This window comes from Chelonia mydas, chromosome 25, assembly GCF_015237465.2.
Source record: "Chelonia mydas isolate rCheMyd1 chromosome 25, rCheMyd1.pri.v2, whole genome shotgun sequence".
Lineage (NCBI taxonomy): Eukaryota > Metazoa > Chordata > Testudines > Cheloniidae > Chelonia > Chelonia mydas.
The window spans coordinates 11,137,818-11,159,482 of record NC_057858.1 but is presented as its reverse complement, the minus strand read 5'-3'; the positions used below and the strand labels follow the sequence as shown (position 1 = coordinate 11,159,482).

Genomic DNA, 21,665 nt, shown 5'->3' with positions numbered 1-21,665 from the left:
TGGCTGAACTGAGGGTTTTAGAGAGGCAGGGGCGCTGGTAGAGCTGGGGGTGGGGGTGCCCTTGGGCCGGGAATCTTCAGCAGCAATGTCTGTGACCTGGATAAAGGGGCTGATTATTACCAGACTGGCTGGACAAGCGGGGAAACTCAGGGCCTCCCGCGTGCATGCGTGCAGGGAGGAGCTGTGTTGATATGTGTGCCAGTCCGTGTGTGCACATCCATATCATCGCATATCAGACTGGACATGCAGCCATGCAGGGCAGTGTGTGTGTGTGTGTGTGTCTGTGCATGCATGTACATGCATATCTTTGCCTGTCAGACTGGACATGTGACCACGTGTGTGTCGCCGTGCATGTCTGAATGCCTGGGCCTCTGGGTGTGGATCCTCGGGGAATGGGCCCGTGTGTGTCAGTGCTAACATGAGTTCATGTCAGAACACACATGGCAGGGGCGTGTGCGGGCGGGGGGGGGGGGGTGAATTCCATTTTCCAACCAAGGCTGCCAAAGCATCCCAGAAAACAACCCTCTGCCCAGCTGAGCCTTCCTCTGGCATCAGCTCCAGTCTCCGCGTCTCTCCTTTTCCTTCCATCTCTCGCTTGCCTTCCCTCTGCTCCCCTCCCATTCCTGGGCCTTGGAACAGGCTCATTTTGACATTAGTAGTGTCTCCAGCATGAGCCCAAGTTGCCAGAGAGGCCCAGAGGAGGGGGAAGCACTTTGCTGCATTTCTAAAGCAGCTGGACCATTCATGACTCTGGTAGTGTAATTAACAGGATTCAAATGCCATGCTCCAGGGCCCAGGCCGATTGCTGGGAGGGTCAGGAAGGGACCCAGCCCACACTGCCTTGTGCAGGGCCGTCGGGGCCTTAGCACAATTCACATTTCTATAACAACAGCTTTCTGGGGATGTTACTCAGAGATTTAAAGAGACATGGTCCCTTTCCCACGCAGCTTCTGCACAGACACAGCCTCCCGCAGGAAAGGGTTAGTGCCTGAACGGACTGCTGATCTTCCAAGAGGAAGCATGACCTAGTGGTCAGAGCACAGGCTGGAGTCAGGAGACCTGGGTTCTAGTCCCAGCTCTGCCACCGCTTTGCTGTATTGACCTTGGGCAAGAGACTTTTGGTGCCTCAGTTTCCCCATCTGTATAACCATAAATAATTCCCTTCACCCCTCCTCCTGACAGAGGGATTGCAAGGGTTAGTTAGTGCAGTGCCAGAGGAGTGCAAGGTATTAATATAACAATGCCAACTGCTTCTTTCCCAAAGATCACAAAGCACTTTACAAAGGAGGGAAGTATTGTAATTCCCCATCAGACAGATGGGGAAATTGAGGCACGCAGCGAGGAAGTGACTTGCCCAAGGTCACCCAGCTGGTCAGTGGCAGAGTCGGGAATAGAAGGGAGGTCTTCTGAGTCCGAGGCCAGTGGTCTTTCCACTGCCTCCCTATTATTACCCAGCCTGACAAACCTTAGATTTTTAAGGCCAGACAGGACCATTATGACCATCAAGGGCTGAGCTCCTGCATAGCAGAGGCCAGAGAATTTCACCCAAATGAGAAACTGAGGCACAGGGAGGGGAAGTGACATGCCATGGGGTCACCCAGCAGGTCAGCATTAAGACCTGAGACAGAACCCAGCTCTTGCAGTCCGGCACCCTGGACCATCCCATAACATCAAACAGAGAGACTCCAGTGCTTGCACTAAAAATCAAATGCAGAGGAAGGGCAACCAGTAGGGGGCATCGGAGGGTGTGGGAGGACCGGCTGGGCATCGCTGCCGGCTTGCAACCTCTTTCTGCGCCCAGCCCCCAGCGGCAGGAAAGCCCGTCTGGCTGTCTGAATGCTCAAAGAGAAGCAGATGCCCCAGCAGGGGGCAGCGGCTGGGCGAGACAGACACTGGCCCACGCGCTAGGAGCCGCTGATGGGGCTGGCTCCAAGCTTACCTGGAGAGGTAGTGCCCAGAGGACTCCGAGCCTTCCACGTGCTTGTCGTTGCAGTTCACCATGCTCTGGATGAGGGTGAGGTCGGGCCGGACGTACATGGCGCTGGAGATGGCCCGGGTTACCAACTCCACCGCGTCCTGGGTGAATTGCTCCAACGTGGGGCTGCTGACCTCCCCGTAAGCCAGGAGGCCCAGGGGCAGCCCCTCCGTCTGCAGCTCGTCCACATTCAACGGCTGCCCCAGCATCCAGTGAAAGTCCTGCAGCCTCAGGCCGGACTCCGAGGCTGCCCTGAACACCAGCCGTGAGAGGCGGGCGTCACAGCCGAAGAGCAGCACCGGGCCGGCCAGCTCCTCGAGCTCCTCCAAGTGTTGGCGGAGGTAGCTGGTGGCACCCGGCTCATCCAGGTAGCTCAGGTCCAGAATGGTCCTCAGGAAGAGGTCGGTGGTGCTGGTCCAGAAATCCAGGAAGCCAGAGACGTCCCAGGTGTGGCACAGCACCAGGGTGATCTCGTGCCAGTTGTTGGTCTGCAGGACGCTGCCAAGCACGTCCACCAGGGTCTCCATGGGGCTCTTCCGGTCCATGTGCAGGTGGAAGGGATTCTGCAAGCCCAGAGATGATGAGTGAGATTTACTTATTGGTCTGTGTATTACAGGGGCAGGTGAAATTGGGGGCCCCACTGCGCTAGGCGCTGTACGTATCTATAAGATATGTCTGTACTGTAACCAGGGGGTGTAATGGCAACTCATGTGGACACACCAGAAACTCAGTGTCATCTAGAGGTATTTCTCCCCCTCTGCCCTTCTACTGAACTTTCCTCCCAAAGAGCTCTGCACTTCCCTCCTGGCCATTAGGTAAGGGAGACATGGGGATCATTTCCTCCCACCACTAAAGTGCAGCCACCTCGGGAGTGGAATGCAGCAGCTGTTTAACAACTGCCCAGAAAGGCTGCCCCGCTGGTTAGGACAGGAAGGGCCAAACTGAGATGAAGTTACAAGAGGAACTTTAGGGAGGCAGTGTTTAATGACCGAGGGAACTGGGGTCACCATGCTAAAACAGACCAGGGTACACCCAGCACCCCCTCACGCCGCACTAGAGTACTGCGGGCACTGCCGACCCCGTTGAGTCCTCCACACCTCCTCCTGCAGCACAGCGCCCCCTAGCGCCTGTGGCCTTGGGGGCAACAAAACACTAAACAGGACCAGGAGCTTCTGGGAACTCATGCAGCCTTTGAACCTCTTTTCCCACCCGCTCGTGGCTGTGAAGTGATCCTTACCACCAGACTAGGAGGGTGCCTCTGTCTCCAAAGGGAGTGGACAAGTTATTTGCAACTGATGGGGAAAGGAAGGGCTCCTGTGAATTCCCAATGGGGGAGGGGTATGGTGTGTTGACTGGCAATTCTGGGGCATGGAGGGCGTTGGTCTCTGCTGGGCTCTGTCCCCTTATCCTATGGCCTGGGATACTGATGGCCTCTGGACCGGCGGCTTTGCACGCATTTAAATCTAAACCAACACACGGGAATAAAACCCATTGCAGCGCTGACTCACACCAAAAATAAAACTCCAGTCAATTCACAGAGGAAATGGGCAAGGAGGCGAGTGGCCAGGAGAGGGCACGAAATCCAAAAGAGCAAAGGGAAGGCTTCAAAGAGGAGAAACAATTCCTCAGGGGTTCTGGCTCTGCTCCCAGTCACACTAAGGAGGGGAGGGGGGGAGGGTGTGTGTGTGTGGAGGGGGTGTCGCATGCTTTGCTGGATATTTGGGAGCCGTGGTCAAAGTGGGAGCTGTGCAAGGAGGACCTCTGAGACGCACCCACAGATTGTTCCATGCTACACTGAGATGCAGCCGCCTCTGGGGTGGAACTCAGCTGCTGTTTAATGGCCGACAGCAACACTGCATAAGAGTTTAGGGCAGGAAGGGAAGGATCCTGAATCCAATTAAAACTGCCAAAGGGAAATGGGGGGTGAGGGGGGTAGAATGGAAATGCCTAATGCGGCACTGACCCAGAGCAGCGATCTCTCTCTCTTGCACACACGCACCATTATCCAGAGCCCTTCATAAAAAGTTTTAAAGAAAATTCTAATTTCATCACTTCCTGAGGAGGGTAAATTCATCTGGGAGCACTGGGCAGGATGTTAACTTCATCCCCTTACACAGATCAGGGAGCTTCACCCTGTGAAGTGACTCCCTTTCTGTACACCACGTGGAAGTTGAGCTGCTTGCACCCAGACCCTACTTAGGAGCTGTAAATGCACCCTCACACTGGATGATCATTAACTATTTAATGATCGGGGCTCTGCTGTGCCAGGCATTAAGACCATAGGAACGGCCAGACTGGGTCAGACCAATGGTCCATCTAGCCCAGTATCCTGTCTTCCGACAGTGGCCAATGCCAGATGCTTCAGAAGGAATGAACAGAACAGGGAATCATTGAATGATCCATCCTCTGTCGCCCATTCCCAGCTTCTGGCAAACAGAGGCTAGGGACACCTAGAGCATGGGGTTGCATCCCTGACCGTCTTGGCTAATAGTCACAGATGGACCTATCCTGCATGATTGTTCAGACAGGCCCAAAAGAGCTCAGAATCTAAATCGCCAAGATAAAGGAAAGATCATCCCTACTTTACAGACGGAGAAACTGAGGCACAGAGCGGTCAAGTGACTTGTCCAAGGCCAGACAGGGAGTTGATGGCAGAGGAAGGACTCAATCCCACAGCCACGCAGGCCCAGCCCAGCAATCATTGCACAAGGCTGGCTTTCCTCTTGCTCTTTACCCACCCATGTTCATGCCCCTTAGAGGGGCATGACTGGAATGCAGCAGAACGTGGTCATTTAAAGACTCAAATCTTCAAGGTGCTAAGTGCCCCTACTTCCAATGGAGCTCCAAGTGATGCTGAGATGTTGTCTGGTCGAACCCACCCATAGCTCATACCCACAATACAAGGGAAGGGGAGGAGGAAAACCTTCTCTCTTGTGGCATATTGAAAATGATGTTCAAATTACAAGCTATCCCTTTAGGTGCTAGGGATTTCCTGCTTCTGCTTGCAGGCTAGCGGTCTCTGTGGGAAAGCATACCAGCTCGGTTTCAGCAATTAGTCTGCAGAGAGCCTACCTAGAATAAGGTGGGGTGAGTTGGGCCACTCTGTTTTAGGGAGCAGCCTGCTTTGTCTCTCTCTGTTTTTAGGTTCTTTTGTGTTATTGTTCTGAATTTTAAGAACTGAAGTCATGTGATGTTGCAACCTTCCAGCGAGAGGATTGTATGTTTTTATGGAACGTCTCTGCGTCTGTGCTGGGAAGGTAACAGCATTGATCTACCCCTCCATTTACACCTTTAGACACAAGGCAGAAGGGACCCAGCTGTCGAGACAGCTCTCCTTCAGAAGCTAGTCGTCTGGTCTCAGTCTCTGAACGTGAACTAGCACTGATGTCAAGCCTGCTGCACAGGAGGAAGAGATCAGTAGAGAAACAAAGTAAGAAAGAAAGGAGCCAGGTCCAATAATTAGGGATTATTCCCACTGGCAGTGAATTAACCAGGGCTTGGTGTGGTTGGTACATTTCACTCCAGCTCATATCCATTCTCTCTCTGTATATACCCACATCAGGCAGTGGAGAGATTACGTGGCTAGAGCAGGAGATTGGCACCAGGACTCCTGGGTTCCATTCCCAACTCTAGGAGAAGAGGAATCTAATGATTAGAGAAAGGGGAATAGGCACCAGAACTTCTTGATTCTGTTCTCAGTTCCAGGAGGAGAATAAAGTCTAGTGGTTAGAGTGTGTGTGTGTGGGGGGGGGACTGGGTATCAGGACTCCTGGGTTCTGTTCCCAGCTCTGCCCACAGCTCGTTGTGTGACCTTGAGAAAGCATTCCAACCTCTCTTTGATCCTCAGCTTATAGGGATAATACTGCACCAGCATCTCGCAGGATTGCTGGGAAGCTTAATGTGATGGTTGCAAAGCAACGCTCGTGGAGTTCCTCGAAGGAAGAGTGTGATGGGAGTGCAAAATATTTGTGTTAGCAAGAGGCCAGCCTGGTCAGCCGTGGGAGCTTGATTTGCCTTTACAAGGTACCACCAGTGCTCTCTGAACTGCACAGACAAACAAGAACAGGGTGCTGCACCAGCTAGCCCGGTCTAAGCGGTTAGAGCAGGGAGCTGGGCAGCAGGGCCCCTGGGTTCTATCACTGGCTGTGCCATGCCCCAGGGAACTTACAATCTCAATTAAGTACAACGTGGACAGGAAGATACACAGAGTGGGGGTCTAGGATTTTATTCATAACTATGTCTATGGAAGAGCAGCAGAGTCCTGTGGCACCTTATAGACTAACAGACGTATTGGAGCCTAAGCTTTCGTGGGTGAATACAAAGTCCGTTAGTCTATAAGGTGCCATAGGAATCTTTGCTGCTTTTACAGATCCAGACTAACACGGCTACTCCTCTGATATATATCTGTGGAGAAGCAGCATGGGTTACAGGACTGGGACTCGATCCCTGGGTTCTATCCCCAGCTCTACCATTGCCCTGAGATAAGTTTCTTAGTCTTTCATGCCTCAGTTTCCCCTCACCCTTTGTCTGTCACATCTATTTAGACTGTAAGCTCTTTTGGAGCACAGACTGTCTCTCACTGCACATCTATATCTCCAACGGCTGGTGATGGGACGCTAGGTAGGGAGGGCTCTGAGTTACTACAGAGAATTCTTTCCCAGGTGTCTGGCTGCTGGGTCTCACCTACGTGCTCAGGGTCTACCTGGTCCCCATATTTGGGGTGAAGAAGGAACATCCCCCTGGATCAGATTGGCAGAGACCAGCGGGGAGCTTTCACCTTCCTCTGCAGCATGGGACATGGGTCGCTTGCAGGTTTAAACCAGCGTAAATGGTGGATTCTCTGCAACTTGAAGTCTTTAAACTGTGATTTGAGGACGTCAGTCACTCAGCCAGAGGTCCGGGGTCTATTACAGGAGTGGGTGGGTGAGGATCATGATGGTCTTTTCTGGCCTTAAAGTCTATACGGCATGTAGCAGTTCCTCTGGGCGTGAGTGTCCCGACAGTTCCCAGAGCCCAGCTGTCCTATATGCTTAAATAGTAACGTCAATTCCACGCAAAGAAAAATTAGACCCTGTCCAAATCGATCAATTGGCTTCATCTTGGGTCCTAGGGCACTTTTTACCCTCCCTCTGCATTGCATTCCCATCAGCCCACAGAGGCTGCAGGAAAAGGCTTATGAACCAAGGGAATGCCGGGCGGCATTAATAAATCAGCGATGCTTAAAGCAGCCGGCAGAGTCATTCCTGTAGCATCAATGAAGTTCACACACACACCCCACCTCCTCTGCTTTATAAAGCCTTGTGTGTGACGGAAATCATTCCCCATAATAAAAGCGAGAGAACGCTGGGCAGGGAGGCAGGCAAAGATGAGGGCTGAGATAGGGGAGAGCTGAGAGGCTGGTCTGTTGCTTGTTGTGATGTGTTACCACAGGATAAGGCCTGCTATGGCTCCACTCTAAAATAAATTCCTCCTGAGAGCACAAACTCTGCTGTTTGCCGGACAACTGACCGACGCCCTCAGAGCTCTATTGATGGGGCGATTTGCAGGAAAGGGGTTTCATTCTGGCGTGAGCCGGGCCCTGCTCTGTTACTTTAGGGCAGTTCCCACAGTGGGTGTTCACAAAGATTCCAGCGGCCTTGGATGTACGGGGGGGGCTGGAACAATTTTTAGAGTGGGGGTGCTGAGAGCCATTGAACCAAACTGTAAACCCTGGGTATAAAGGAAACCACTTCAAGCCAGGGGGTGCTGCAGCACCTCCCGTACCCCTTGTTCCAGCACCCATGTGGATGTTTAAGCCACACCCAGCAGCGCCACCCTTTAAAAGCGATTATTTTGGGTGCCCAATTGGAGACACTTAAATGGACTTTTTTCAGAGGAGCAGCCGTGTTAGTCGGTATCCGCAAAAAGAACAGGAGGACTTGTGGCACTAACCAATTTATCTGAGCATAAGCTTTCGTGAGCTACAGCTCACTTCATGGGATGCGTGCAGTGGAAAATACAGTGGGGAGATTTTATATACACAGAGAAATGGACTTTGTTTTCAGAAGGCAGGCGCTCAGCATGGCCTGGAAATCAGGCCCTTTTAAAGTGTCCCTAGGTTCTGACATACAGTAGCAGTCAGGGGACCAGAGAGAACCACAGGGTTTGTCTGTGTCCTGCAGCCTCGTGACAACTGACTCTTGTCTCTTCTATGCCCTGGAGGACGCCACCTCTCTCTTTAGTGGGGTTTCTCCCCACACTTACCGACATCTCCTCTCTGCTGGCTACATCATGTTCATTTAACCCCCCAGTACAGGAGATGCTGACCAGGCCCCTGCTTGATTTAATGGGGCCAGAGGAATATAGAGAGAAGCTTCTCAGGTGGCCCGTGTGACAGCAGCATGCACAAAAAAAACCCCTTTCGAACCTGCCATTGTATGATCAGTCATTTGTCCATACTTGGCATAGCACCAAAGGACTTTACATACAGCGCCTGTGAAGATGCAGCCACCTCTGGGGTGGGAAGCAGCAGCCAGCACACAACACTGGGGATGTTGAGACCGAGAGCATAATCTTACAAAGAGCGCCTGGGGGTTGGTGGTTAAGGGCCCCTGGCTGGTCAGTATAGATATCTATGGCCCTGCTGGGATCTGCCTGCTGACTGGGGCCTTAGATTTTATACTACAAACATCAGCATGGTATCTAAACACCTTCCTCTCTGGACGCGGCAGGAACCTGCCTCACTGCAAGAAGCCTGGAACACGGTGCCTCTTTGTGTTACACAAACTCACACCCAGCACTAAAGCCATGAGAATCAGGAATGGACGCACCCTAAAGGGAACTTCTCCTTTGCACGGGGGCCTTTTCCTCCGGAACCCCACTCCCTGCCCCCTCCAGCTACTGCAATTAACACTGCTCTCCCGCAGGTGCATGGGGGTGGCGGGGGATGAACGGGGAAGGAGGCTGGCCTGGCTTGCGAATAAAGTGACCCCGAACTATAAATATTCCCCCTGATGGATAGGTCTGAACTTGGCTGTGATTAAAACTCAAAACCACTGGGACCTTCTAGGTGGCTAAACTATTGACCAGCCCTTCTGAGTCATTCCAGAGCCAGGATCGAGCTGGGGCAAGACCCCTGGCAGGAAGGAAGCGCAAGGTAGCCAGGAGAACAGAAAGCAGAGCCTCCTTCGAAACAGGGACCCCACCAGGCTCTCCCCAGCCCCACTGCCCACCCAGATACGCAACCCTTCCGCTCCAGGGTGGCAGGCCCAGGGGAAGAGGCTGCCAGTTGCAAGTGCGGATTTGCAACCAGGAGCCTCTTCTGCTTCTTTGCATACAGAGCAGACTCCCCCTCCCCCCGATAAAAATAGCCCCAACAACAAACCCTCCCTCTCCCCCAGCCGCAGTGCTGCTGCTGGACACCCAGAACTGCCCCCCAGGCACCCAGGGCTCAGGCTGGGGAGGAGAAAGGGTCCCAACTGCAGCTTCCCCAGCTTGCGCTGGGAGTTGCAGGGGCTGGATTCAGTGGGCAAGGAGCCCCCCGCCCCCACCTCCCAAAATCCTCTTCCTGCCAGCAGGGGAATTGCTAGAGCGGGGTGGGGTGGGGTGTCCCTCCCGCCCCCCCCCCAACTGGCCTAGCCCGTGTGTGGCCGAGGAGCTCCCGGGCTCCACCAGCTGCAGGTCGCCCAGCGATCGGACCAGCCCTGAGCCACGGGAGCAGGCTGGGTTGGACAAGCCAGACCCCCCCCCCACTTGTTGCCCAGCCGAAGCTGCTCCGGGCGGGGCAGGGGCGCAGCGCCTCCCCCTTACCTGGGCGCTGAAGGGCATCCGCTGCTCCAGCTCCAGGACGCTGAGGAAGGGGATCTCCAGGGCGGCGGAGAGGAACTCCAGCTGGAGCAGCTCCTCCCGGGACCCGGGGAAGGCCAGCACGGCCGCCACCCGCTGCACCACCAGCGCCTGGCACAGCCAGCGGGCCAGCGAGGCCGGGTCCCGCTCCCGGGGAGCCCCCGGCACGATCTCCAAGCTCAGGTTATAGGGGAACCGGCTGGCCCGGCTCGCCCTGGCCAGGGCGCTGCGCACCCGGCTCTGCGCGCCCCCCGGGGGCAGCAGCGCGCCCAGGCGCACCGTGTGCCCGACCCTGGCGAGGATGTGGCAGGGCTGGGGGTGCCCCTGGCAGGGCGCCGGCAGGAGGCTGCCCGCCACCCCCACGCACAGCCAGAGCGCCCGCAGAAACTCCATGGGAAAGTTTGGGCGCTCCCCGGTCCCCCCCTCGCCCAGGGTGGGGGGCTAGGGTGCGGGAAGGAGGCGGCGGGCGCTGGGGAGGAAGGAGCCCTGGGTGCCGGAGGAGGAGGAGGAGAAGGGGCATGAGGAAGGCTGGGAGAGCGGAGGAGGTGCTGGGATCTCCAGGCAGGGCTGCCATGGAGCGTCTGCGGCAGCAGGGGCAGCAGCGGGAGCAGTTTGTATTGGCTGGGGGGGTGGGGGAAGGAAGGCAGAGATTAGGGCAGGGGGGTGGGCAACCACAGCAAGGCAGGGGAAGGGGTATGAAGATGCCAGGGGACACGGCTGCCAGAGGGAGGAGAGGCAGAAGGGAATCCAGAGGCGAGGGGAGGCTGGCAGAAAAACGCCCCCTGCCCTCGTCCTGCCCAAGTGACCTCCTGGAGATCCCCCCCCCACACACACACACACAGTGTGGAGCCTGGCTTTGCCAAGGAGTGCTGGGCAAACACCAACGATCCTTAGCACCCTTTGCCGGGCACGGCTGGCCACGAGCAAATGTCTCAGTGAAGTTCAGAGGCCAGGCTGGCAAAGGGTGAGGGGATGGGGGGGGGGGGGGGTTTAGTTAATCTCTGGCCCCTGGTGGGATTTGTCTGGAGAAACCTACAACAACAGTAATAATAAATAACCCGTCTGCTCCTTCCTCTGGGGTTATCATTTGGTAACACCAGACTGTGGATCCAATGAAAACTAAGGGCCGGATGCGGCCCCCAGGTTCCCAAAGGAGAGGCAGTCTTGCTGAGTGCTTAGAGCCACGGCTAGGCAATAGGAAACCTGTGTCCTAATCCCGACCCTGCCACGGACGCACTGTGGTGCTAGGTCCCCCCTCTGGGCCTCGGTTTTCCCATTTGGAAAAGGAAGACGATGACGCAGCCCCACCTTCCCGACGTGCTTTGAGAGCGAGGGGTCTCAGTGTGATGAACCTGTGCCCGACTGCTGCCCTCTGGGTTCCCATATGTTACACAGAAGGCTCAGAGCCCCTGGGCAATAGTGAGGCAAAAGTCCACTAAAGTAAAATCTCCCACAGCCGGTGTAGCTTCCCCAGGGGTAGCAATGGCGGGGGGAATGAGCGTAGACAGGGCACAAGCATTCTCACCAGCGTGTGCTCTCGCCCTGCTCAGAGCAGCCTGCCGGTAAGATTGTGTCTGTTTAACTCTTACGTCTTAAAAAATGCTAAGAAATCCGTAGGCACCTAGGACGTCACGGCTCTCCCTGTGCTGCTGACCAGGGCCACCTGGAGCCACCCAGCAGCAGCTGGGATGTAACCCACACCCTTCTAGGCCCAGGGCCTAGCACTTGAGCCAAAGGAGAATCTCTGTTAGCAGGGAGGTGTCTATGACACACAGGAGAACAGTTCAGATTCCATCCACTAGTGGGCAATATCGCACACAGCAACACTAGCTAACCCCTTGCAGCATTTCTCATTGAGAGAGAGCCCTTCTGGCCACAAGGATAGGATACCTGGTGCTTACAAGCTTTCTGCCTTCATGAACCCGAGTATTTATCAGTCAGGAAAAACAAACCAACCCTTGCCTTCTTTGAGTCCTATTGGACCCAGAGCCTTCGGGGTGATTTCCTTGGAACCTATTGAGGACTGGCTCCTTCCTCTCCATTTTATTCGGTAATCATTCAGTGTGTGGTGCAGTTACCTCCGAGTACGCGCTGCCCTTTCATTGTACTCACATCACCTTATACAACACACAGGGCTCACCCTACGACACCACTCAGCCCCAGCCCAGTGTGAAGACATGCTCCCCTAGCCCACCCCAAGCTACACAACTCACAAACCACGCATGCATGCACCCACACAACCCAACCTGCAAACATGCACTCACTCCAAGCTACACAACTCACAAACTATGTATGCATGCACCCACACAAGCCCTGTACAACCCAACCTGCAAACGCACCCACTCTGAGCTACACAACTCACAACCATGTATATCGTGCAGTGCATGCAATCACCCAAACCCTGCACAACCCAAAGAGCACACGCATGCTTTAACACAACCCAGCGCCCCCGCTCCTTCCCTGGGCGTCCCCCAACTCATCTCGCACAACCCAATCCGCCTGCTGCCACACAACAGAAACCTTCCACGACTGCACACCTCTCAGGCACTGGCCAACCCCCAGGTCAGCCTTGGCACACTCCACTGCACATGACTCTCAAGCCCCAGGGCAATCCATACGGCAACACACACCGAACCCTGCACAACCCACAGTGCATGCGTGACCTCAACCCAGCCCCATAGCAAACACGCCCGGCTTGGCATTTGCCCCTACCAGCACAGCGCCCTTTGTCTCCAGAGGCCCAGGGGTGCTGCCGTAGTGGGGACATTTTCACACTTCATTATGCATTCCGTTGGCCTTCCCTGTCATAACACCGAGCCTGGGGAAGGCCTCTGGGAAGGGGCTGAATGAGATTCAGGCCATAAATCCAGAGGAATTCCAGGAGAATTTTCACTGTCTTTTAATAAGCAGAGCTCCCCTGCCCCCGGCCCACCAATCATCTCCTCCCCTGCCTTTCCCAGCCGTGCCAGGCAGCGTGTGTGACCTGCATGAGAACACGGGGCCTTTTCAATAGGCACGTACTTGGCGAACATCTTGGGAAGGAGTTCGCTGGAGCGAGGCTGGAGCCTTGTCCCTTTCAGCGAACAACTACTCAAGAAAAAGCAACACGCCCAACCTTGTTCACAGGCCGGGCCTGAGGGTGGACCGAAAGGGTTGCTACCTTGGCATTTTGATACCTTTAACAAACGTGAACTTAGCAGCCCCACTGCGAGGGAGCTGAAGCAGGATTTAGCTAATCTAACCCCCCCATTTCAGTGAGGTCCTGCCCCAAAGAGCTCAAGGCGACAAACAGACAAAGGCGGGAGGGGAAACTGAGGCACAGAGTGGGGAAATGATTTGTCCAAGGTCACGCGCAGAGCCAGGCCTGGAACTTGAGTCTCCTGGTTGCCAGTGCGCAGAGCCAGGCCTGGAACCAGTCTTCTGGTTGCCTTAGCCACTGGACAGCCCTGCCGCCCGCGTGATGGACAACCTAGTGACTATGCAGCTCTGGAGGAGAAATGGGAGGGATAATCTTGTGCAGGTGACCCCCTGATGGCAACTTACATTTCTGGTGCATCATCCCACGCTCGCCTGTGCCTATAGACAGTCATCATTTCAGCCATGGCTGCAGTGCAGCCGCCTCTGGGGTGAAACCCTGCAGCTGCTTAACAGCGCATAGTGCCGCCACATGGCTGTTTAAGCCAGGAAGGGAATACCTTCTCCTGCTGCGACTGTCAGGCAACAGGGGATCTTTAGGACACAGAAGCTAATCCCGCTGCTCCTGAGAGAGACGTGTTAGGGGATCACTTTTGTAGCCCAGCTGAACGACGACACCCTCGGCCCTACACAGGGGTTAGCACTCAGAGGGGAGCGCGGAGCCCCTACTTCGCCCGCGCACCTCTCCGCAGCACCTTGCGGGCTCCCCTCCCGCGGGGCAAGACCAGGACAGATGCTGCTTATCTCAGGAGGCAATCTAAGAGGATTCCCAGCCTGAGGCAGCCGGAGTGTGGCAGTGGCATGATAATACTGAGCTAATAAATGGCTAATAAAATTAAAATAGCCCAGGCATTAGCCAGCCAGACGGCCATGGAATTGGGTCCTTCAGCTGGAGAACAGGGCACGGGCAGGAGGCTAGGGTCCCCCTGTTCCGTCTGGCTCACATCATTCTCTGGGCACCTGCTGGGTCTGCGCTCACCCCTCTGCCCTTTGTGGTACAAGCCACTAATTCTCGCTGCATGCCAGGGCCTCCCTGTTATTCACCTTAAAGCACCAAGGACAAGCGTGCCGGCCGCTCAGCATTCCTTCACTGGGATCTGCCCTTCTGCTATATCCCTGGCTCCGTCCTACCAAGGCCAGAAGGCTGCTCACGCTGCCTTTAGCAGGCCACTCTTAAGAGCTAGCACCATATCCTGAGAGGATGGACAGGAGACAATGGCATCAGCTGATCGCCTACCCAGCTGGCTGCACCATGGTCACAGGGAGAGGCCAAGCAGTGGCCATGTGTGTCCTAGGGAGATGAGCGACATGTGGCCAAGGGGGGATGGATTTCGTGGTTCACCGATCTGCATTTCTGATGAGGTCCCTCTCGCCCCCGAAGACAAACACCAGCTGCCAGCAGAAAAGGAAGAAAATCTATTAAATTAATAACCAAAAAAACCCCACCCCAGCCAAGTACCAGCTGGCGAAATATATTGATCTTCAGACAAATGTAATGAGTGAACGCTAATGAATTCCTCCCGGGCATGATAGTGGGGGAGATCTGTCTCGCTTCAAAGGGGAGGGCAGGAGAAGGAAACCTTCTGAAGGCCTAACGAGAACAGCCCATGCAGTGTCACACTGGACCTGTCAACCAGATGGGAGATGGTCCCTCCCCCACAAATAGATATAAAGCTACTGATAACGAGATTAACAATCCAAGGGGCAACGTGGCCAGTTCTCCCTTCTTGGCGCATGTTTTTTTTTGAGTGAAGGATGGAGCGGATTGGCCGGGGACCTGGCAGGAGTGTGGGGGCTGAATTTAAGGTGCGGGCAGCCCCTCAGAATGCAGCTCTGGCTCCTCGGTACCTGCTGCTCAAGGATACGAGGGGATGGCTGGGCAGGCTAAGCTAAGCCTGCAATGGCTACACTCCCAGAGGTCCAGCTCCCAGCCATGGCTAACACAGCCATCGATTGGTGCACGAGACCATCACTTCCAGTCACACGAGACCTTTAATAGCTATGAGCTGGCTCCAGGTCCCCATGGCTCTTCTGGACTGTAGAGGGAGCTGGGAGGGCTCAAATCCTTGGACAAATCAAGCCCATGGCTGCCGCCTCTTCTGCAGAGGCTCAGGGGCAAAGCAAAGCTCGATGCCAGCACCGATTTCCTGCACCAAAAGCACAGGCCCCTCCCACTTTACCTAAATGAGACTCCCCATTTGTTGTTAGCAGTATAGGGCTTATGACACACAGCTGAGCCATTCTGATTCCATCTAGCAGGGGGTAGCTGTGTGCATGCTTTTGTGTGTGCATGCACCCCACCCCCCCACCCCACCCACACACACACACACACACACACACACACACACACACTCGCTCTCTCTCCATGTCTTCCAGGCTAGACTCTACATTTTCGATCTTTACTCAGTCCAAGGAGGGGGCCTAACACAAAACAGTCCATCCCTTTTAATTTTATTTATTTATTTATTTATTTATTTTTGGTTACAAGTATTTCCCTGATTTCCCCTCCCACGTTATTAAAAACAATTGACTTATCTGTAAGCCCCTGGGATGGATTGTTTGGTTTTTGGAAAAGACAGGCAGCTGGAAATGGCCCTTGCTCTGACCTTGTCCATTTCACCTTCCGGAGCATCTTTCCCTGTCATGTTGTTTCATGCTATTCCGCTGTAATTCTTGGAGACAGATGTGGGGGGGAGGAGCGGGGGGGAGAAGGAGGGGAGCGACCACAGAGCCGGCGCGGTACCAATATCAATGGATTGCCACCGGGAAGCCCTGCTCTGCTTTTGGCTTCAGCTGACTGGGAGCGTCAGCCCCCGCCGGGCCCTTTAAATCGTCCAGCTCCAGTGATGTTCCGACACAGGCCGGCTTGTGCAAGGGAGAGGGCCAATGCCTGCTCCACGCCATCCTTTTTTTGGCGGGTGGGGAGGGAGGTTGAATAGCGCTAGTTATTGGGCAGCAACGGGACAGGCCGGAGAGCAATTCCCTAGCACCAGTAATGGCTGTGTCTGCGTTTCTGTATCACTTTGCTGTTAATTAACCAGTGGGCGTTAATTTTCCTCTCCCTGCGCCATCCCCAAAGCGGGGACCTTACAGCCCTGTTAACGGACTGACTCTCTCTCTGCCCAGCTGGCGTGCAGCTCCCTGGCCCTTATGTACCCACCCCAGCCCAAGCGAGCAGAATGCCGTGCTCGTCTTTAGGGCCTTCCAGCTGAAGGGCTTGTTTTTACCAGCATTAGTCAGCCATAAAACACCAACTCACCCTGGTAGGTAGGACTTAGCCCTGCTTCCTCGATGGGGGAAACTGAGGCTCAGAGAAAGGAAGCTGCTTGTCCAAGGTCACTCAATGAGTCAGCAGCAGAGCCAGGAATTCTGACTTCCACTCCGGCCACCGTGCCACACGCCCCTCCCAGATCTGGGACTGGAACCCAGGCGTCCTGGTGCACCATCCCCTTCTCTAACCCCCTTCTCCCTCCCCTATGGAGTCTTTCTGGCCTGGCTGTACACAGACACTGCACGCACTGTATGAAGGCAGGCGGTGAGTGTAAGTCAGCTGGGGATTGGGGGGGGGGCACAGAAGGGGGCCTGCTTCTTTACACTAGTAATGGTAGCCCCTGAGCAGAGATTGGGAACTTACCCTTAAAAACCAGGCTCCTTATCAGAGCGGGTCTCGCTCAGGCTCCGCCAGGATCCTGACCGTTTCTTCCAGCTCTGGGGCAGATGCCGACCGTGAAAGGTTTCAAGTCACCGGGATTAGGAGCAAGCCCACATGGTCTCCACCCCAGCCGCATCCCGGAAGGCACAGCCCAGGACACCGCCACCCAGGTCATTGGAAACAGGGTTGAACCAGTTCTCTGGCCTGTGTTATGCAGGCGCTCAGACTGGATGATCACAGGGGTCCCTTCTGGCCTTAGAGTCTATGAATTCAGCCCCTGAGGAGCAGGGACGAACAGGCCGTGCTGGGTGGCAGAGGCTACGGAGAACAGCAGCTGTGCCCTGCGCTGGGTGCAGGTGAGAAGGAAGAGAGGGGAGATCCCTCCAGGAACACAGAGAGGACCTGCAGGAGAAGGCAGCTCCGTGGCTCTCTGCTGCCTCAGCAATGTTGCTGGCGTGTCTGGGACAGTCTTTCCAGGCCCGCTCTTGGCCTTCTGAGCTGAAGGTGCAGTGAGGTGGGACAACTGGAGCCCGGCCATAAGCAGGTGCTGCTCAGGAAGCAACGGGCCCCGTGGACTGGGACTCAGGAGACCTGGGCTCTGCTACTGAAATGCTAGGTGACCTTGGGCAAGTCCCTTTCCCTTCTCACCCTTTGTCTGATCTATTTAAATGGCAAACCCTTAGGCCCAGGGGCTCTCTCTTACTGGGTATGTGCAGACCTAACACAACGGGGCCCGATCTTAGCAGATGAAGCTGCACTACAAATATCTCAGCTATCTTCAGGCATTGCACTGGTATGCCAGGCTGCATTAAGCCCCTTGTCTTAGAGCCTTCGAGCAAGACAACACCCTCACCTGACTGATTGCTTTCCCGTGGCCACAAAACTGATCCAGAGAGAAATGGATTTCCCCATCGTCCCCCCCATGGCTGAATGGTGCTGCTCTGAGAGACATAAAATGTAACTTCCTCTTGGGTCAGCGGCTGATCGACGAGCTGAATTATACCGGACCGGACAGAATAATGCGGCTGGGTTTCCTCCTCATCGGCTGTGACCCAGCGACGGGCGGCATTAGTGCCAGTTGCTGTCTGTCAGTCGAAGTCTCTGATACATACTTCCAAGATCTTCCCTGGTCACTGGAACCCTGCCTGCCCCCCTCCCCACTGGAACCCTCCTTCCTCCCTCCTCCAGCCCAACCTCCCCCCTGCACGGGGCTGGCATCTCCTCTCCCCGCCCCACCATGTTCTTCCATACCCCACCCCACTTCTTCGCAAGAGCAAATGGGAGAAATGCCCACTTTTATCCAAAAAGTCAGGCCAGCTGGGACAGGGCTTAAATGTAAGGCCACCCTACCCACCTGGGCAGGTAGCCAGGTGGGAACCTGTGACAAACAGCTGCTGCCCCTGTTCTCTTCTCAAACTGCACCACTGCGTGAAGAGAGATCCCGGGGGGGCACTATCCGTTCAGCCCCCTGAAATCAGAGGAGGTGGCTACGGGGGTGTGTGTGTGTTTTCCCATTGCACGGAGAGGAGCAGAGCAGAGAACAGAACCGGGGAGCCTGGACTCCGGAGTTCTATTCTCAGCGTGGCACCCAATAGCAGTGCGAGGTTTGACAAGTCATTTTGTTGCTGCTTTGTGCCTCAGTTTCCCCATCTATACAATGGGGACAGCACTGCCCTCATGCATAGGGCCTTGCAGGGTTTAAATGATGCCTGTAGAGCTCGGAGAGGCCAGGGCAAAGGGGAATAGATCGAAGGGTGCCTAGGAGAAAGATGATGCTCTAGAAAGGGACGGCTGGGCTAGTGATTAAGGCAACAGATGGGGACTCAGGAGACTCAGAGAAGGGACCACCATGATCATCTAGTCTGAGCTCCTGCAAGTTGCAGGCCACAGAACCTCACCCACCCACTCCAGTAATAGACCCCTAACCTCTGGCGGAGTCACTGAAGTTCTCAAATCATGATTGCAAGTTACAAGGAATCCATCATTTACTCTAGTTTAAACCTGCAAGTGACCTGTCGAGACCCCCCAGTTCAATCCCTGGCTCTGCCGCCAAACTCCCTGTGTGACCTTGGGCAAGCTGCTTCATCTTGCCATGCCTCAGTTTCCCTTCAGCTTTCCTTTTCCCAGATAGACTGGCAGCCTCTCCCCGTGTATGTGCAGTGCCCAGCACAACGAGGCGCTGATCTCAACCGGCACTGCCGCAATACAAATAAAAAACCAACACTGTAGGATTGCCCCTGTATGAGCGACCCAGATGTTGACAGGTATGAATTAACCATCGTATCCCAGATGTGGGCCCCACAGAGCTGCTTTCAGCGAGGGCAGGGGGGAAAAGATCCAGGGGCTGGGAGAGAACAGCAGCTCCAGCAGGATGCAGAGCAGATGTTGCATTTCAGAGCCCCACGGGCCCGGGGGATTTGCTTAAACAAAAATTAGCAGCTGGGCCAAACAAATGATTCGGCAAATCCCCAGTACAGACCGCACAGATGCAGGTGAGCTGACATTGCATGATGGTGCTGAATTGCACCCAGGTAATGGAGACCACCCAGCCCTGCCCTCCCTGCCGGCACAGCGTTGCTGGGAAGCAGGCCCCGGGCAGAGTTTGGGGAGGGAGGTTCTGTATCAGGGCACCAATGCAGCCCCCAGCCAGAGGGAGGTGGGGACACCCCAATGCACACAGCTGCACTCTTGCCTTTTGTGGCGTGGACTCCACGGGTGCCGGGGCGCGCCCGCGGCTTCCTGCTCCGTGGGCAGGTTCTAGGCACGTCTCTTGCTCCGGAGACTGAATTCCATCCCCGGGAGTCCGGTGCTTTGATCTGCCTCCGGCTGCCCCCCAGTCCCCCCTTGCCATAGTGTCCGAGCACCTCAGTATTCAGCCTCACAACCCACCCACCCCACCCTGTGAGGCAGGGCACAGCCCTTAAATATATTTTATAGACAGGGACCTGAGGCCCAGACAGACTAACTCAGGGTCCCCCCCCAGAGTCTGTGGGAGAACCAGGAACTGAACCCACACCCAGGTGAGCCCCCCAACCACTGGGCCATACTTCTGTTCACACACGTCCTTACCTCTGGTAAATCCCACCATGTTTCGGTGGTGGGAGACAATCTCCCCTCGCTGCTTGGGAGCCACATTCTGAAGCCCATCTGGGGTCTTCTGCCCCGTAGCAGCGTGGACTCTAGCCTCCCTCGGGACACTCCTGCAGGGCAGCTCGCAGCCGGGCCACCGCTCTGCCCAGGAGCGCGTCTCTGTTCCGGTCACAGAGCACGTTCTCTAGTCTGGGGCAGCAGGGGTCCGTGCAAGGGGAGGACAAGAGGGTAGAGCAATGAACTGAAATGCACGCTGTATCCCCCGCCCCAGGAACGGACATCGGGGAATCAATAACAGAGACATACCTGGCACCTACCAGGCTGCTGGCCGAGTGACGTTTACACAGTTAGCACCAGGGGCCCCTACGATGCACCATGGACTATTCCCCGGCCTCCCAAACCCCACAGCAGCGAAGAGAAACCTTTACCTTGACCCTAACCTGTCATCTAGGCCTCAGCTAGCCAAGGCAGCGTGTGGAGCTCGAAAAGGGTCATGGCGTAGGCTCCAGTGGACAGCAGGAGAAAACGAATTCCAACTTACTGAGGATGCTGTCACGGGCGCCTACAAACTCCCCCATTAGGGGGAGACACCACCTGGCAGTGGTACTGTCACTCCCCTGAACCAGCCCCCACCCCTTGGCAGGTTGTCCCACCAGCTTGGAAAGGATTAAGTGGGCTCTGCTGTCTGCCTGAGAGCAGTGGGTCATGAGCCCACCCAGGTGTAGGGCAAGTGGGCAGAGCTGGCTGGAGAGGGAGGATCTAGGGTGTGGGCTGAGCAGGGTGGGTGGAGGAGCCTGATCCGAGGAGACGGTCCGAGCTGGACTTTATCTTGTTGCTTTCTGTGTTGAAAGCAGGGACGGGATGCTGGGCTGGAGGGGCATGGGGAGGCTGGGGCAGAGGCTGTTATTTCGACTTAGGGGGGGCAGAAGAGAATATTCCTAAGGCCCACAGCTGACTTCTTGCCTGTGGAGCCTGGACTATGTTTTCAGAGCAGGCTGGGAAAGATTCCTGCTGGCTCGCTGGGTGACCCAGAGTTAGCGAAGTGTGCGTGGAGACCCGGACGAGACCCTGGTTCACCCAGGTCCTTACAGGTGCCCATTACTGTGGTATCTGAGAGCCTAGGGTACCGTCCTTTTGCCATGGCAGAGGCCTGCGGCTCTCAGAGCAGCTCGCTGGCTGGGGCCGATGCTGCTCTGACGCAGCCTATTAACATCGATCCAAACCGTCTGAAGGAAAAACAGATGGGGGGAAAAAAAAGAAGAGAAATGGCCCTTATTAAACTAAAAGCATCATCTAAGTGAGCTGGCATGAGACAGGAGCTTGGCCCGGACACTCGCACTCTGAATCAAATGCTCTTGCTTCTGGTTTATGAAACAGGTCCACCATTGCAGGGTGGGCAGATGGGTCGAGGCTCAGCTCTGCCTGCAGGAGGTTTGGGCACATCTGCACCCCCCGCTCAGTGAAAGGGGGCAAGGCAGCCAGCTCTCCCACATCCTCTGAGCACCCACCCCCGTTCAGTGAAGGGGGGGTAAGGGGAGCATCCTCCCTGCCCCCCACATCCTCCCTTTCCTTCCCTGCTGTAGGTCAGTTTGGTCGCCTGACAAATCACAGAGGCCACTGGCCCAGCTGGGCCCCAATACGCAGGAACCAGCCCACTCCTTGCGGTGCAGCAAGGCAAGGAACCCTCCCCGCTGCTTAAGCCTGCTTGGCCAAGCCTAGCTGCCCGGGCCAGCAGGAGCGAAGGGAGAGGAGCCAGAAGCCCCTGGTGCCAAGTGGCGGAGGGGGAGCTGTTGAGAGCAAAGCATGCCGGGGGCTGGGCTCGGCTACTAGGATTGCTAGCTCCGAGGCTGCGGCTACTGGGAAGGCCAGGGTCTTATCTGCCCCTGCCCAGGTGAGCTGCTCATGCAGGTGCCAGGCCCCCATCATTCG

General features: G+C 55.6%; 1 protein-coding gene across 4 annotated transcripts in view; it reads right to left on the bottom strand.

The window, feature by feature from the left end:
* The window catches only part of GRIN3B (glutamate ionotropic receptor NMDA type subunit 3B), a 44,784-nt gene extending 32,082 nt beyond the window's left edge, over positions 1–12,702 (bottom strand). For 2 of the 4 annotated variants that reach the window (XM_043536096.1, XM_043536097.1), the window contains exons 1-2: positions 9,764–10,381; positions 1,940–2,538 (exon numbers count right to left, since the gene is read on the bottom strand). In XM_043536096.1, the coding sequence (XP_043392031.1) occupies positions 1,940–2,538; positions 9,764–10,192 (1,028 nt within the window). In that variant the 5' untranslated portion in view covers positions 10,193–10,381. Of the gene's footprint in view, positions 1–1,939; positions 2,539–9,763; positions 10,444–12,511 lie in introns of those variants that run through there. The other 2 variants (XM_037885553.2, XM_037885552.2) reach the window with 2 other exon arrangements.
* Between the last annotated feature and the right edge of the window lie 8,963 nt (positions 12,703–21,665).